The sequence below is a fragment of the Oncorhynchus nerka genome, unplaced genomic scaffold (genome assembly GCF_034236695.1).
Source record: "Oncorhynchus nerka isolate Pitt River unplaced genomic scaffold, Oner_Uvic_2.0 unplaced_scaffold_1089, whole genome shotgun sequence".
Classification (NCBI taxonomy): Eukaryota; Metazoa; Chordata; class Actinopteri; order Salmoniformes; family Salmonidae; genus Oncorhynchus; species Oncorhynchus nerka.
Window position 1 is genome coordinate 173,636 of NW_027040229.1, and position 15,199 is coordinate 188,834.

The 15,199-nt window shown below is 44.2% G+C and overlaps 1 protein-coding gene and 1 non-coding gene across 3 annotated transcripts; one reads left to right on the forward strand and one right to left on the reverse strand.

The window, feature by feature from the left end:
- Window positions 1-437: 437 nt before the first annotated feature.
- Window positions 438-12,739, reverse strand: LOC135570126 (zinc finger and SCAN domain-containing protein 21-like). 2 transcript variants are annotated; one of them, XM_065016195.1, is made up of 4 exons: window positions 11,934-12,739; window positions 10,795-10,892; window positions 10,487-10,664; window positions 438-2,606 (listed from the first exon to the last, which is right to left on the reverse strand). In XM_065016195.1, exons 1-4 carry the CDS (start codon window positions 12,451-12,453, stop codon window positions 1,996-1,998), a joined length of 1,407 nt encoding a protein of 468 aa, XP_064872267.1. In that variant the 5' UTR covers window positions 12,454-12,739; the 3' UTR covers window positions 438-1,995. The 2 variants fall into 2 exon arrangements, with proteins under 2 accessions (XP_064872267.1, XP_064872268.1); XM_065016196.1 differs by lacking the exon at window positions 438-2,606 and adding an exon at window positions 3,444-3,604.
- A 188-nt stretch (window positions 12,740-12,927) lies between these two features.
- Window positions 12,928-13,009, forward strand: trnal-aag (transfer RNA leucine (anticodon AAG)). The gene has a single exon. It is a non-coding gene; the product is annotated as a tRNA-Leu (tRNA).
- Window positions 13,010-15,199: the final 2,190 nt, after the last annotated feature.

Consider the following 15,199-nt stretch of genomic DNA (forward strand, 5'->3'; position numbering starts at 1 on the left):
AGACATGATTACCAGACTGCTACTAGAGACAGACATGATTACCAGACTGCTACTAGAGACAGACATGATTACCAGACTGCTACTAGAGACAGACATGATTACCAGACTGCTACTAGAGACAGACATGATTAACAGACTGCTACTAGAGACAGACATGATTACCAGACTGCTACTAGAGACAGACATGATTACCAGACTGCTACTAGAGACAGACATGATTACCAGACTGCTACTAGAGACAGACATGATTACCAGACTGCTACTAGAGACAGACATGATTAACAGACTGCTACTAGAGACAGACATGATTACCAGACTGCTACTAGAGACAGACATGATTAACAGACTGCTACTAGAGACAGACATGATTAACAGACTGCTACTAGAGACAGACATGATTACCAGACTGCTACTAGAGACAGACATGATTACCAGACTGCTACTAGAGACAGACATGATTACCAGACTGCTACTAGAGACAGACATGATTAACAGACTGCTACTAGAGACAGACATGATTACCAGACTGCTACTAGAGACAGACATGATTACCAGACTGCTACTAGAGACAGACATGATTACCAGACTGCTACTAGAGACAGACATGATTACCAGACTGCTACTAGAGACAGACATGATTAACAGACTGCTACTAGAGACAGACGTGATTACCAGACTGCTACTAGAGACAGACATGATTACCAGACTGCTACTAGAGACAGACATGATTACCAGACTGCTACTAGAGACAGACATGATTACCAGACTGCTACTAGAGACAGACATGATTACCAGACTACTACGGAACACATGGTTTTACCCACATTTCAGCCTCATAACGTCAAATAATCAATAAATAATCAATATTCAGACTATCGGCCAATAAAACAAAGTCTGTAACAGTAATAAATAAAAAAAATTGCGTTTTGTCATATATTATCGTAAAATATAGTCTGAAGATGGAGGAAACGTGGTGGAAGAACAGAGACCATTTGAAATTGAAGAAAGCCATTTTGTGTGACTACTACTGTATCCACTAGCTGGAAAAACACGTACATTTCACTGTACTGTATCCACTAGCTGGAAAAACACGTACATTTCACTGTACTGTATCCACTACCTGGAAAAACACATACATTTCACTGTACTGTATACATTTCTGATTGTAATTGAATATGACCATACGTTGTTCCACGTTTGAGATCAGTCCTCATTTAACAATGCTTAACGATGTATTAAAAAGGCCATTGAGGAATACCTAAAGTAAATGTATAGCAGCGCCGAGTTGGACAAAGGCATAAATACATGAAATATCCCGTCACTTCTTTGATTTTTTGGAGACTATGAGACTGATGGAGGACTCTCTCTCTCTCTCTCTGTTTTACTCTCTCTCTCTCGTTTGAGATCAGTCCTCATTTAACAATGCTTAACGATGTATTAAAAAGGCCATTGAGGAATACCTAAAGTAAATGTATAGCAGCGCCGAGTTGGACAAAGGCATAAATACATGAAATATCCTGTCACTTCTTTGATTTTTTGGAGACTATGAGACTGATGGAGGACTCTCTCTCTCTCTCTCTCTCTGTCTCTCTCTCTCTCTCTGTTTTACTCTCTCTCTCTCTCGTTTGAGATCAGTCCTCATTTAACAATGCTTAACGATGTATTAAAAAGGCCACTGAAGCATACCTAAAGTAAATGTATATTTTCTAGATCAGTAAAAATGCTATGCAAAACGACATTCTAATGTGTCATTGTAGATATGACCCTCTTGACGTCTCAACCGCCTGGTAGAGCTCTGTAACTTGATTGGAAAAAATAATATTGGAAATACTTATTTCAGTTGGTAGTAATAGGAATTTAATGTTAAAATACTTGTTTTAACGTGTTTTCTCAAGAAGAAACAGAGGGTAACATTTGTTTTGTCGTCGTCGTTGTCGAGTAAACTTTCTACAATTTGATTTAATGTGTCATAAACAAACAAAAAAACACGATTTTTCAGTCAAAAATATGAGATAAGGGCGGGAGCACTGTGTGTGTTCTCTCATGAAGACTAAGTGCATGTGACGTGAAATATGTCTTTCCACACCGGGAGCAGTGGTAAGGCATCTTCCCTGTGTGTGTTACCTCGTGGTCTGTCAGGTGCCTAAACTGGGTAAATATCGTTCCACACTGGGAGCAGCGAAAAAGCTTCCCGCCTGTATGGCATTTCTCATGCACTTTCAGGTTCCCTAAATTCTTAAACGTTTTTTCACAATGAGAACAGTGGAAAAGCCTCTTTACTTCTGTGTGAGTTCTCTCGTGTGATTCCAGGTTCCCTAACTGGATAAATCTCTTTCCGCACTGAGAGCAGTGATAAGGTTTCTCCCCTGTGTGTATTTTCGTATGTGCTTTCAGGCTCCCTGAATGGGTGAATCTCTTTCCACAGAGGGAGCAGTGGTACGGCTTCTCTCCCGTATGTGTCCTCCCGTGCGTTTTCAGGTTCCCTAAATGGTTAAAACTCTTTCCACACTGGGCGCAGTGGTGTCGTCCAGCTGGTTTGGGCGTCGCTGGGTCCGGATCCCCCGGAGGACTCTTCCCGCTGTCAACGTGAGAGTCTGATCTCTCTCCTGCCAAAGACAGTGTTTAGTTAGACAGACATGTACGAAGTCCACATGATGAAACCTCCTGCTAAGTCTTTGTATGGGGTTTAATATAGATCCCTCAGAGCAGAGTGGCTGTAGAGAAATGTAGGCTAATAAAATTAAAATTAAATAAATCCTATTGAACTTTACATGTTGTTGTGTCTTTTTTTGTTGACATCCAAATCTGATCTAGATTTATGATATCCTAATCTGATCTAGATTTATGACATCCTTATTACATCTTTGACATCCTTATTGATCAAAAATGACATCCTAATCTGATCTAGATTTATGACATCCTTATTACATCTTTGACATCCTTATTGATCAAAAATGACATCCTAATCTGATCTAGATTTATGATATCCTTATTACATCCTTATTGATCAGAAATGACATCCTAATCTGATCTAGATTTATGACATCCTTATTACATCTTTGACATCCTTATTGATCAAAAACGACATCCTAATCTGATCTAGATTTATGATATCCTTATTACATCCTTATTGATCAGAAACGACATCCTAATCTGATCTAGATTTATGACATCCTGATTACATCTTTGACATCCTTATTGATCAAAAATGACATCCTAATCTGATTTTAGGGGTTGTAAGGGAATTTATCCAAATCTGATCTAGCTCTATAACCTCCTTATTGAGCTCTACATCCAACATCTGATATAGGGTTAGCAGGGCATCAATGGAATGTGGATGTCAGATTAAATGAGGTTGGTTTCAATTATTGACTAAGACTTTGGAAGTAAATCCAAAATTCAATATATGACATCAAAATAGGTAAATAAACAGAAACAGGAAGTATAAATAGAATATTTACTTATTTATATTCTTTTGCTTTTAACTCAGCTGGGTGAACTGGAGGAGTGTGCTCGCACATGCCCTTAGGGATAGGGCCCCCCTTTTTTTCTCCACTTCCTGTCTGAATGACGTGCCCAAAGTAAACTGACTGTAGCTCAGGTCCTGAAGAGAGGATATGCATATAATTGGTACCATTGGAAATAAAAAATTTGAAGTTTGTAGAAATGTTACAATAATGTAGGAGACTATAACACAATAGATATGGTAGGAGACTATAACACAATAGATATGGTAGGAGACTATAACACAATAGATATGGTAGGAGACTATAACACAATAGATATGGTAGGAGACTATAACACAATAGATATGGTAGGAGACTATAACACAATAGATATGGTAGGAGACTATAACTATAACACAATAGATATGGTAGGAGACTATAACACAATAGATATGGTAGGAGACTATAACACAATAGATATGGTAGGAGACTATAACACAATAGATATGGTAGGAGACTATAACACAATAGATATGGTAGGAGACTATAACACAATAGATATGGTAGGAGACTATAACACAATAGATATGGTAGGAGACTATAACACAATAGATATGGTAGGAGACTATAACACAATAGATATGGTAGGAGACTATAACACAATAGATATGGTAGGAGACTATAACACAATAGATATGGTAGGAGAATATAACACAATAGATATGGTAGGAGAATATAACACAATAGATATGGTAGGAGAATATAACACAATAGATATGGTAGGAGAATATAACACAATAGATATGGTAGGAGACTATAACACAATAGATATGGTAGGAGACTATAACACAATAGATATGGTAGGAGACTATAACACAATAGATATGGTAGGAGACTATAACTACAATAGATATGGTAGGAGACTATAACACAATAGATATGGTAGGAGAATATAACACAATAGATATGGTAGGAGAATATAACACAATAGATATGGTAGGAGACTATAACACAATAGATATGGTAGGAGACTATAACACAATAGATATGGTAGGAGACTATAACACAATAGATATGGTAGGAGAATATAACACAATAGATATGGTAGGAGACTATAACACAATAGATATGGTAGGAGACTATAACACAATAGATATGGTAGGAGACTATAACACAATAGATATGGTAGGAGACTATAACACAATAGATATGGTAGGAGACTATAACACAATAGATATGGTAGGAGACTATAACACAATAGATATGGTAGGAGAATATAACACAATAGATATGGTAGGAGACTATAACACAATAGATATGGTAGGAGAATATAACACAATAGATATGGTAGGAGACTATAACACAATAGATATGGTAGGAGACTATAACACAATAGATATGGTAGGAGACTATAACACAATAGATATGGTAGGAGACTATAACACAATAGATATGGTAGGAGACTATAACACAATAGATATGGTAGGAGACTATAACACAATAGATATGGTAGGAGACTATAACACAATAGATATGGTAGGAGACTATAACACAATAGATATGGTAGGAGACTATAACACAATAGATATGGTAGGAGACTATAACACAATAGATATGGTAGGAGACTATAACACAATAGATATGGTAGGAGACTATAACACAATAGATATGGTAGGAGACTATAACACAATAGATATGGTAGGAGACTATAACACAATAGATATGGTAGGAGACTATAACACAATAGATATGGTAGGAGACTATAACACAATAGATATGGTAGGAGACTATAACACAATAGATATGGTAGGAGACTATAACACAATAGATATGGTAGGAGACTATAACACAATAGATATGGTAGGAGACTATAAACAATAGATATGGTAGGAGACTATAACACAATAGATATGGTAGGAGACTATAACACAATAGATATGGTAGGAGACTATAACACAATAGATATGGTAGGAGAATATAACACAATAGATATGGTAGGAGACTATAACACAATAGATATGGTAGGAGACTATAACACAATAGATATGGTAGGAGACTATAACACAATAGATATGGTAGGAGACTATAACACAATAGATATGGTAGGAGACTATAACACAATAGATATGGTAGGAGACTATAACACAATAGATATGGTAGGAGACTATAACACAATAGATATGGTAGGAGAATATCCAAACTGATTTTTTTTTTTGTTTTTTTGGAGAGACCATCCTCTTAGAAATGCAAGAGAAAGGTCATATTGTAAAATATCTCCCTGATGCAATTCCTATGGATTCCACAGGGCGTCAACAGTACGTCCTGTACAAAAACAAACTCACGTCCTTGACAACTTCAACAGATACCGGCCCTACTGGGACCAGATACCGGCCCTACTGGGACCAGATACCGGCCCTACTGGGAACAGATACCGGCCCTACTGGGAACAGATACCGGCCCTACTGGGAACAGATACCGGCCCTACTGGGAACAGATACCGGCCCTACTGGGAACAGATACCGGCCCTACTGGGAACAGATACCGGCCCTACTGGGAACAGATACCGGCCCTACTGGGAACAGATACCGGCCCTACTGGGAACAGATACCGGCCCTACTGGGAACAGATACCAGCCCTACTGGGAACAGATACCAGCCCTACTGGGACCAGATACCAGCCCTACTGGGAACAGATACCAGCCCTACTGGGACCAAATACCAGCCCTACTGGGAACAGATACCAGCCCTACTGGGAACAGACCCTACTGGGAACAGATACCAGCCCTACTGGGAACAGATACCGGCCCTACTGGGAACAGATACCGGCCCTACTGGGAACAGATACCGGCCCTACTGGGAACAGATACCGGCCCTACTGGGAACAGATACCGGCCCTACTGGGAACAGATACCGGCCCTACTGGGAACAGATACCGGCCCTACTGGGAACAGATACCGGCCCTACTGGGAACAGATACCGGCCCTACTGGGAACAGATACCGGCCCTACTGGGAACAGATACCGGCCCTACTGGGAACAGATACCGGCCCTACTGGGAACAGATACCGGCCCTACTGGGAACAGATACCAACCCTACTGGGACCAAATACCAGCCCTACTGGGACCAAATACCAGCCCTACTGGGAACAGATACCAGCCCTACTGGGAACAGACCCTACTGGGAACAGATACCAGCCCTACTGGGAACAGATACCAGCCCTACTGGGAACAGATACCAGCCCTACTGGGAACAGATACCAGCCCTACTGGGAACAGATACCAGCCCTACTGGGAACAGATACCAGCCCTACTGGGAACAGATACCAGCCCTACTGGGAACAGATACCAGCCCTACTGGGAACAGATACCAGCCCTACTGGGACTAGATACCAGCCCTACTGGGACCAGATACCAGCCCTACTGGGACCAGATACCAGCCCTACTGGGAACAGAACAGATACTGGCCCTACTGGGAACAGATACCAGCCCTACTGGGAACAGATACCAGCCCTACTGGGAACAGATACCAGCCCTACTGGGAACAGATACCAGCCCTACTGGGAACAGACCCTACTGGGAACAGATACCGGCCCTACTGGGAACAGATACCGGCCCTACTGGGAACAGATACCGGCCCTACTGGGAACAGATACCGGCCCTACTGGGAACAGATACCGGCCCTACTGGGAACAGACCCTACTGGGAACAGATACCAGCCCTACTGGGAACAGATACCAGCCCTACTGGGAACAGATACCAGCCCTACTGGGAACAGATACCAGCCCTACTGGGAACAGATACCAGCCCTACTGGGAACAGATACCAGCCCTACTGGGAACAGATACCAGCCCTACTGGGAACAGATACCAGCCCTACTGGGAACAGATACCAGCCCTACTGGGAACAGATACCAGCCCTACTGGGACCAGATACCAGCCCTACTGGGACCAGATACCAGCCCTACTGGGACCAGATACCAGCCCTACTGGGACCAGATACCAGCCCTACTGGGACCAGATACCAGCCCTACTGGGACCAGATACCAGCCCTACTGGGAACAGATACCAGCCCTATTGGGAACAGATACCAGCCCAACTGGGAACAGACCCTACTGGGAACAGACCCTACTGGGAACAGACACCAGCCCTACTGGGAACAGATACCAGCCCTACTGGGAACAGACCCTACTGGGAACAGATACCAGCCCTACTGGGAACAGACCCTACTGGGAACAGACACCAGCCCTACTGGGAACAGACACCAGCCCTACTGGGACCAAATACCAGCCCTACTGGGAACAGATACCAGCCCTACTGGGAACAGACCCTACTGGGAACAGATACCAGCCCTACTGGGAACAGATACCAGCCCTACTGGGAACAGATACCAGCCCTACTGGGAACAGATACCAGCCCTACTGGGAACAGATATCAGCCCTACTGGGAACAGATACCAGCCCTACTGGGACTAGATACCAGCCCTACTGGGACTAGATACCAGCCCTACTGGGACTAGATACCAGCCCTACTGGGACCAGATACCAGCCCTACTCGGAACAGATACCAGCCCTACTGGGAACAGATACCAGCCCTACTGGGAACAGATACCAGCCCTACTGGGAACAGACCCTACTGGGAACAGACCCGACTGGGAACAGATACCGGCCCTACTGGGAACAGATACCGGCCCTACTGGGAACAGATACCGGCCCTACTGGGAACAGATACCGGCCCTACTGGGAACAGATACCGGCCCTACTGGGAACAGACCCTACTGGGAACAGATACCAGCCCTACTGGGAACAGATACCAGCCCTACTGGGAACAGATACCAGCCCTACTGGGAACAGATACCAGCCCTACTGGGACCAGATACCAGCCCTACTGGGAACAGATACCAGCCCTACTGGGACCAGATACCAGCCCTACTGGGACCAGATACCAGCCCTACAGCCCTACTGGGACCAGATACCAGCCCTACTGGGACCAGATACCAGCCCTACTGGGAACAGATACCAGCCCTATTGGGAACAGATACCAGCCCAACTGGGAACAGACCCTACTGGGAACAGACCCTACTGGGAACAGACACCAGCCCTACTGGGAACAGATACCAGCCCTACTGGGAACAGACCCTACTGGGAACAGATACCAGCCCTACTGGGAACAGACCCTACTGGGAACAAACACCAGCCCTACTGGGAACAGACACCAGCCCTACTGGGAACAGACACCAGCCCTACTGGGAACAGACACCAGCCCTACTGGGAACAGATACCAGCCCTACTGGGAACAGATACCAGCCCTACTGGGAACAGATACCAGCCCTACTGGGAACAGCCCCTACTGGGAACAGATACCAGCCCTACTGGGAACAGAGACCAGCCCTACTGGGAACAGATACCAGCCCTACTGGGAACAGAGACCAGCCCTACTGGGAACAGATACCAGCCCTACTGGGAACAGATACCAGCCCTACTGGGAACAGATACCAGCCCTACTGGGAACAGATACCAGCCCTACTGGGAACAGATACCAGCCCTACTGGGAACAGATACCAGCCCTACTGGGAACAGATACCAGCCCTACTGGGAACAGACCCCAGACCCTACTGGAACAGATACCAGCCCTACTGGGAACAGATACCAGCCCTACTGGGAACAGATACCAGCCCTACTGGGAACAGATACCAGCCCTACTGGGAACAGATACCAGCCCTACTGGGAACAGATACCAGCCCTACTGGGAACAGATACCAGCCCTACTGGGAACAGATACCAGCCCTACTGGGAACAGATACCAGCCCTACTGGGAACAGATACCAGCCCTACTGGGAACAGATACCAGCCCTACTGGGAACAGATACCAGCCCTACTGGGAACAGATACCAGCCCTACTGGGAACAGATACCAGCCCTACTGGGACCAGATACCAGCCCTACTGGGAACAGATACCAGCCCTACTGGGACCAGATACCAGCCCTACTGGGACCAGATACCAGCCCTACTGGGACCAGATACCAGCCCTACTGGGACCAGATACCAGCCCAACTGGGAACAGACCAGCCCTACTGGGAACAGACACCAGACCCTACTGGGAACAGACACCAGCCCTACTGGGAACAGATACCAGCCCTACTGGGAACAGACCCTACTGGGAACAGATACCAGCCCTACTGGGAACAGACCCTACTGGGAACAGACACCAGCCCTACTGGGAACAGACACCAGCCCTACTGGGAACAGACACCAGCCCTACTGGGAACAGACACCAGCCCTACTGGGAACAGACACCAGCCCTACTGGGAACAGACACCAGCCCTACTGGGAACAGATACCAGCCCTACTGGGAACAGATACCAGCCCTATACAGATACCAGCCCTACTGGGAACAGATACCAGCCCTACTGGGAACAGATACCAGCCCTACTGGGAACAGATACCAGCCCTACTGGGAACAGATACCAGCCCTACTGGGAACAGAGACCAGCCCTACTGGGAACAGAGACCAGCCCTACTGGGAACAGAGACCAGCCCTACTGGGAACAGAGACCAGCCCTACTGGAACAGATACCAGCCCTACTGGGAACAGATACCAGCCCTACTGGGAACAGATACCAGCCCTACTGGGAACAGATACCAGCCCTACTGGGAACAGATACCAGCCCTACTGGGAACAGACCCTACTGGGAACAGACCCTACTGGGAACAGATACCAGCCCTACTGGGAACAGATACCAGCCCCACTGGGAACAGATACCAGCCCTACTGGGAACAGATACCAGCCCTACTGGGAACAGACCCTACTGGGAACAGACACCAGCCCTACTGGGAACATACACCAGCCCTACTGGGAACAGATACCAGCCCTACTGGGAACAGAGACCAGCCCTACTGGGAACAGATACCAGCCCTACTGGGAACAGATACCAGCCCTACTGGGAACAGATACCAGCCCTACTGGGAACAGATACCAGCCCTACTGGGAACAGACCTGAGTGGGCAGATCTATTCTATTTGTTCAAACTCAACTACAGCACTTACTTTGATGTGTCAAATCTGATCCTTTCTTCTCTTCTCCTCTTCTCACAGTTCCACTCAGCCCCGTTGTTTTCCTGCAGTCCACCAGCAGCACAGACAACCTCTTCATACCCAGCAGTAAGGTGCTACCGGGAGAGGCACGACACGGGGACTCCGGGAGGGAGGAAGGGCTAGTGTTGTCCTGGTAACCATAAAGAGGGGACACAGACACATATCATTATGGATGCTGATGTCACTGTTGTCATGAAGTGCTTTACAGAAACACAGAGCCCGATAGAGAAAGCTGTATGCTAGGCCAGACCAAGCTGTACCATCTGGTGTTCTGATCTGGAGAGACTCTTCTCTGCCTCGTCAGCATCAGGATGTTGTTGAGGCTCCCCAGAGGATCCACCATAGTCATGTCTCTCTCCTGTGTGAACGAGAACATCAAACAGATGGTAAACGTATGACTTGTTATTGCAATCATAGATGGAAGGGAATTCGATTTGATTGGTCCTCAAATCATAGCTCAGACACAACACTTGAGTCAGGATAAAGTGGGGTTAGCCTGCCCCCTGATTGGTCCTCAACTAGCCTGCCCCGGAGCAGGTTAGAGATGAAGGATTTGTTGCCCTAGAAACTTACATGGTTAAGAGGTAAGAGACCTTCAACAGTTATCCTGAGTTGAATTCAGTGAGTCGAATTCAGAATTGAACCGAAGTCAGCTCACTAACTCCTCTATCCCACTACATAGTATACCCCTCAGAGTTAAACAGGCTGTTGTGGGTTCTGATGGGAAATCAAAGTTGAGCAGGTGTTCATAATGTTTTGTAAACTCTGTATATATTGGGTTCAGATGGGGTATGACCGTTGAACTGAGGTCGTTGGGCATTTAGAAGTTATATTCTTCAATAATCAATGGCTACAACTCTCTCTAATGTGTCATCAGGTTCTAGGACTTCTTCTCTGCTTTTAAACTGTGAGATGTGAAGTTGTGGACTGGTTCCGAGTGACATTATTGGTGTACAGAGCGCTCTGTGAATTTCATAGGATCCCGTGCCTTATAGTGTCACAATGCCCCCCCATCTGTCAGCTCTCTGTTTCCACTCTCTCAGCGGAGCTGACCTGAACTGGCAGGTTTCACACCCCATATTTACATAGGGAGTGACATGTCACATTTTCTGGCCTATCCAGAAAAATGATCTCTTCCTCTGAGAGAGTGAGCCCAGCTTGGGAGACAGCTCCCAGTGTGGAAAGATGTTTACCCGCTGACTAAACTAAATTCATGTAAATGGACAATAAAGTATCAATAATTTACAAGTTTTAAAAAATGTATGTACCAATGTGCCCTTTATCAATTCCTCCAGTACTGAACAACATATTTGAGAGCATAACTTCAATAGAATGCCCCTTTAAAACCACACCTTAGCCTAGTTCAACAACTGCCGAGTTGTTTTTAGACAATACTCACTGCTGTTAATCAGATCTTCTGTCTCCTCCTCTTTCACTCCCAGAACGTCTTCAACCGTCTCTTTTATTCCGATAGCCTTCTCTTCCTCCCAAAAAGGTTCGTCTTTCACTCTAACAGCCACCTCTTCCTCCCTTTTAATTCTGAAAGCTTCTACCTCCTCTTCCACTGTGACAGACTGTATCCCCTCTTCCTCTTTCACTCCTAAAGTTTCATTCTCTTCTTTCACTATAACATCCTCCTCTTCCTCCTTTTTCATTCTGAAAGCTTCTACCTCTTTTTCCACTGTGACAGCCGATACTCCCTCCACTCCAAAATGCTCCTCCTCTTCTTTCAACGTGATAGCCTCCTCTTCCTCCTTTTTCATTCTGAAAGCTTCTTCCTCTCCTTTCGCTGTAATATCATCCTCTTTTACGACAATGTTCAGCCCCAGAGCTTCTTTCTGAGTCCAGCAGACCTCTTTAGCAGGGGAGAAGTAGCTTAGTGAGCTCATGGTCGGGGATATTAGTTCGCTAAATAGCATTAGCTGGTTAGCATTAGAAACTAGCCTAGTGCCGGGCTCAGTATCAATCTTAACAAGTTAACACATTTAACATGCAAATGACGTTACATTTAAGCAGTTGATACGTTAATTAACACAATTGTGTTTAAAACACTGAGACTAATATACACAAGAATGGTCTAAAGAGCTTCAATATTTCGGTTTCATGTTGCCTAGCAAGCTATCGAGGTGGATGAATACGTAGCCGTGTTGCTCTTCTTAGCATCCCGTCCACTAGATTAGACGTCACGGAATAATTACCCACGTCGCCATCTGTTGTCTGAATTGGGTAACGCAAAGAGGATTCTGTCAAACAATGTCATAACAAATCATTTAAAGGTTTTTCCATACTTCTTCTATATACACTATCACCCTCTACGTAGTTGATAAAAATCGGAAACATCCGGTATTGATGGATATCAATATGTTGTATCATATGGTTGACAAATGTTCATCGGTAGCGTGGCCGAGCGGTCTAAGGCGCTGGATTAAGGCTCCAGTCTCTTCGGAGGCGCGGGTTCGAATCCCGCCGCTGCCAGTTATTTTTGGCTCTTGAGTTTTTGGCGCTGTTCGATTCTAAACTGTATCACAAACGGTCGTGATCGGAAGTCCCACAGTGCGGCTCACAATTGGCCCATGTTTGCGGTCATTGTAAATAAGAATTGTTCTTTATTTAACTGACTTGCCTAGGGGCTAAAATTTTTTTTTTTATATATATCATTAGAACTGACAGCCATATTGTCCTCATTCCAAGCACAGCTGTTGATTCTCTAACCCTTTTCTCCATTTCATCCGCACTACTCGCCTCCTTTTCCTAAACTATGGTTCCTCGTCGTAGATTTATGTCTCGAAGGTGAATGTTGATCCAACACCTGCAGCTAATTCAAACCAGCCCACTGGGTACAGACGTCATTTCAACGTCGAGTTTTGATTTACATTTGGTCAAATTGTCAACTAAAGTGAATTCAACATGAAATCAACTAAACATTTCACCGTGTCATTGGATTTAAGTTGGGTGAAAATGCTTTATGTTAATCCAAAGTCTTCAGCAATGCGTGGGCGAGTCAGTGCCACATGTTCATTTTTGCCGACATCAAGAAGTTATCCTGAAAAACCTAGGCTATGTGGCAAATAACGTAAAATGTCGTCTTCCCTGTCAAAAAAAAGATTGCTGTTTTGAAACTGCAGTCCAAGTGCAGTAACTGCAGTCGGCAGTGGTATTTAGGACGCAGTAATTGCAGAATAGCTGCAGTGTACTACAAGGTTCATTTGATTGTACTAAATAAATGCGTTCTTTGGTTTCCATGACAATGAACTGTTTTTCCTTCACTCCTATTGATAAAGACCATTTTATTAAAAGACATCTGTGCTGCATGTGTGAAGTGTCATTCTGTCATTGGCCCACAACATGTTAGGTTTGTATTTGCACAACAATGATTTGAATGTTAGTATTTTTTTTTTAAATAAAACATATCTGATAAATACATTTAAAAATATGTCTGTCATCTACCTAGTCACTTTAACCCCTACCTACATGTACACATTACTTCAACTACCTTTTTTTTTACATTGACTCTGTACAGGTACGTCTTGTATATAACCTATAGATAATGGAGATAATAGATAATGTCATGTTTACAGGCTGAACAGAGCTCTATAATAATAGATAATGTCATGTTTATAGGCTGAGCAGAGCTCTATAATAATAGATAATGTCATGTTTACAGGCTGAGCAGAGCTCTATAATAATAGATAATGTCATGTTTATAGGCTGAGCAGAGCTCTATAATAATAGATAATGATAATGTTTATAGGCTGAGCAGAGCTCTATAATAATAGATAATGTCATGTTTACAGGCTGAGCAGAGCTCTATAATAATAGATAATGTCATGTTTATAGGCTGAACAGAGCTCTGTAATAATAAATAATGGCATGATGAGGTTGAGCAGAGCTCTATAATAAGATAGATATTGTGGACTACAGAATTTCAATCAATGTCATAGGCTGCATTTGATCCATTTTTAATCCTGTTTTGTTGGTGGCCCACTCTTTGATGGTAAAACACTGTGGCTTTAAAAGGATACTGCGAGATTCTGGTACCTAGTGTTAGCACATTGACTCACCTGTGTGGAAGCACCTGCTTTCATATATACTGAACAAAAATATAAACGCAACATGCAACAATTTCAAAGACTTTACTGATTTACAATTCATAGATGGAAATCAGTCAATTTAAATAAATTCATTAGGACCTAATCTATGGATTTCACATGACTGGGCAGGGGTGCAGCCATGGGTGGGCCTGGGAGGGCCACTGGGGAGCCAGACCCAGCCAATCAGAATCATTTTTTCCCCACAAAAGGGCTTTATTACAGACAGAAATACTCCTCAGCACTGCACCCGCCCCCGGATAATACCGCAGGAGTAGCCAGCTGTAGAGGTCCTGGCCATAAACAAGAAAATGCTCATCCAGAAGTGGCGCTCCTAGTGGCCGGGGACTTTAATGCAGGCAAACTTACATCAGTTTTACCTAATTTCTACCAGCATGTCACATGTGCAACCAGAGAAAAAAAAACACTAGACCACCTTTACTCCACACACAGAGACGCATACAAAGCTCTCCTTGCCCCTCCATTTGTCAAATCTGACCATAATTATATCCTCCTGATTCCTGCTTACAAGCAAAAACTAAAGCAGGAGGGGAACGGCACCTCAGTACCTCCAGGC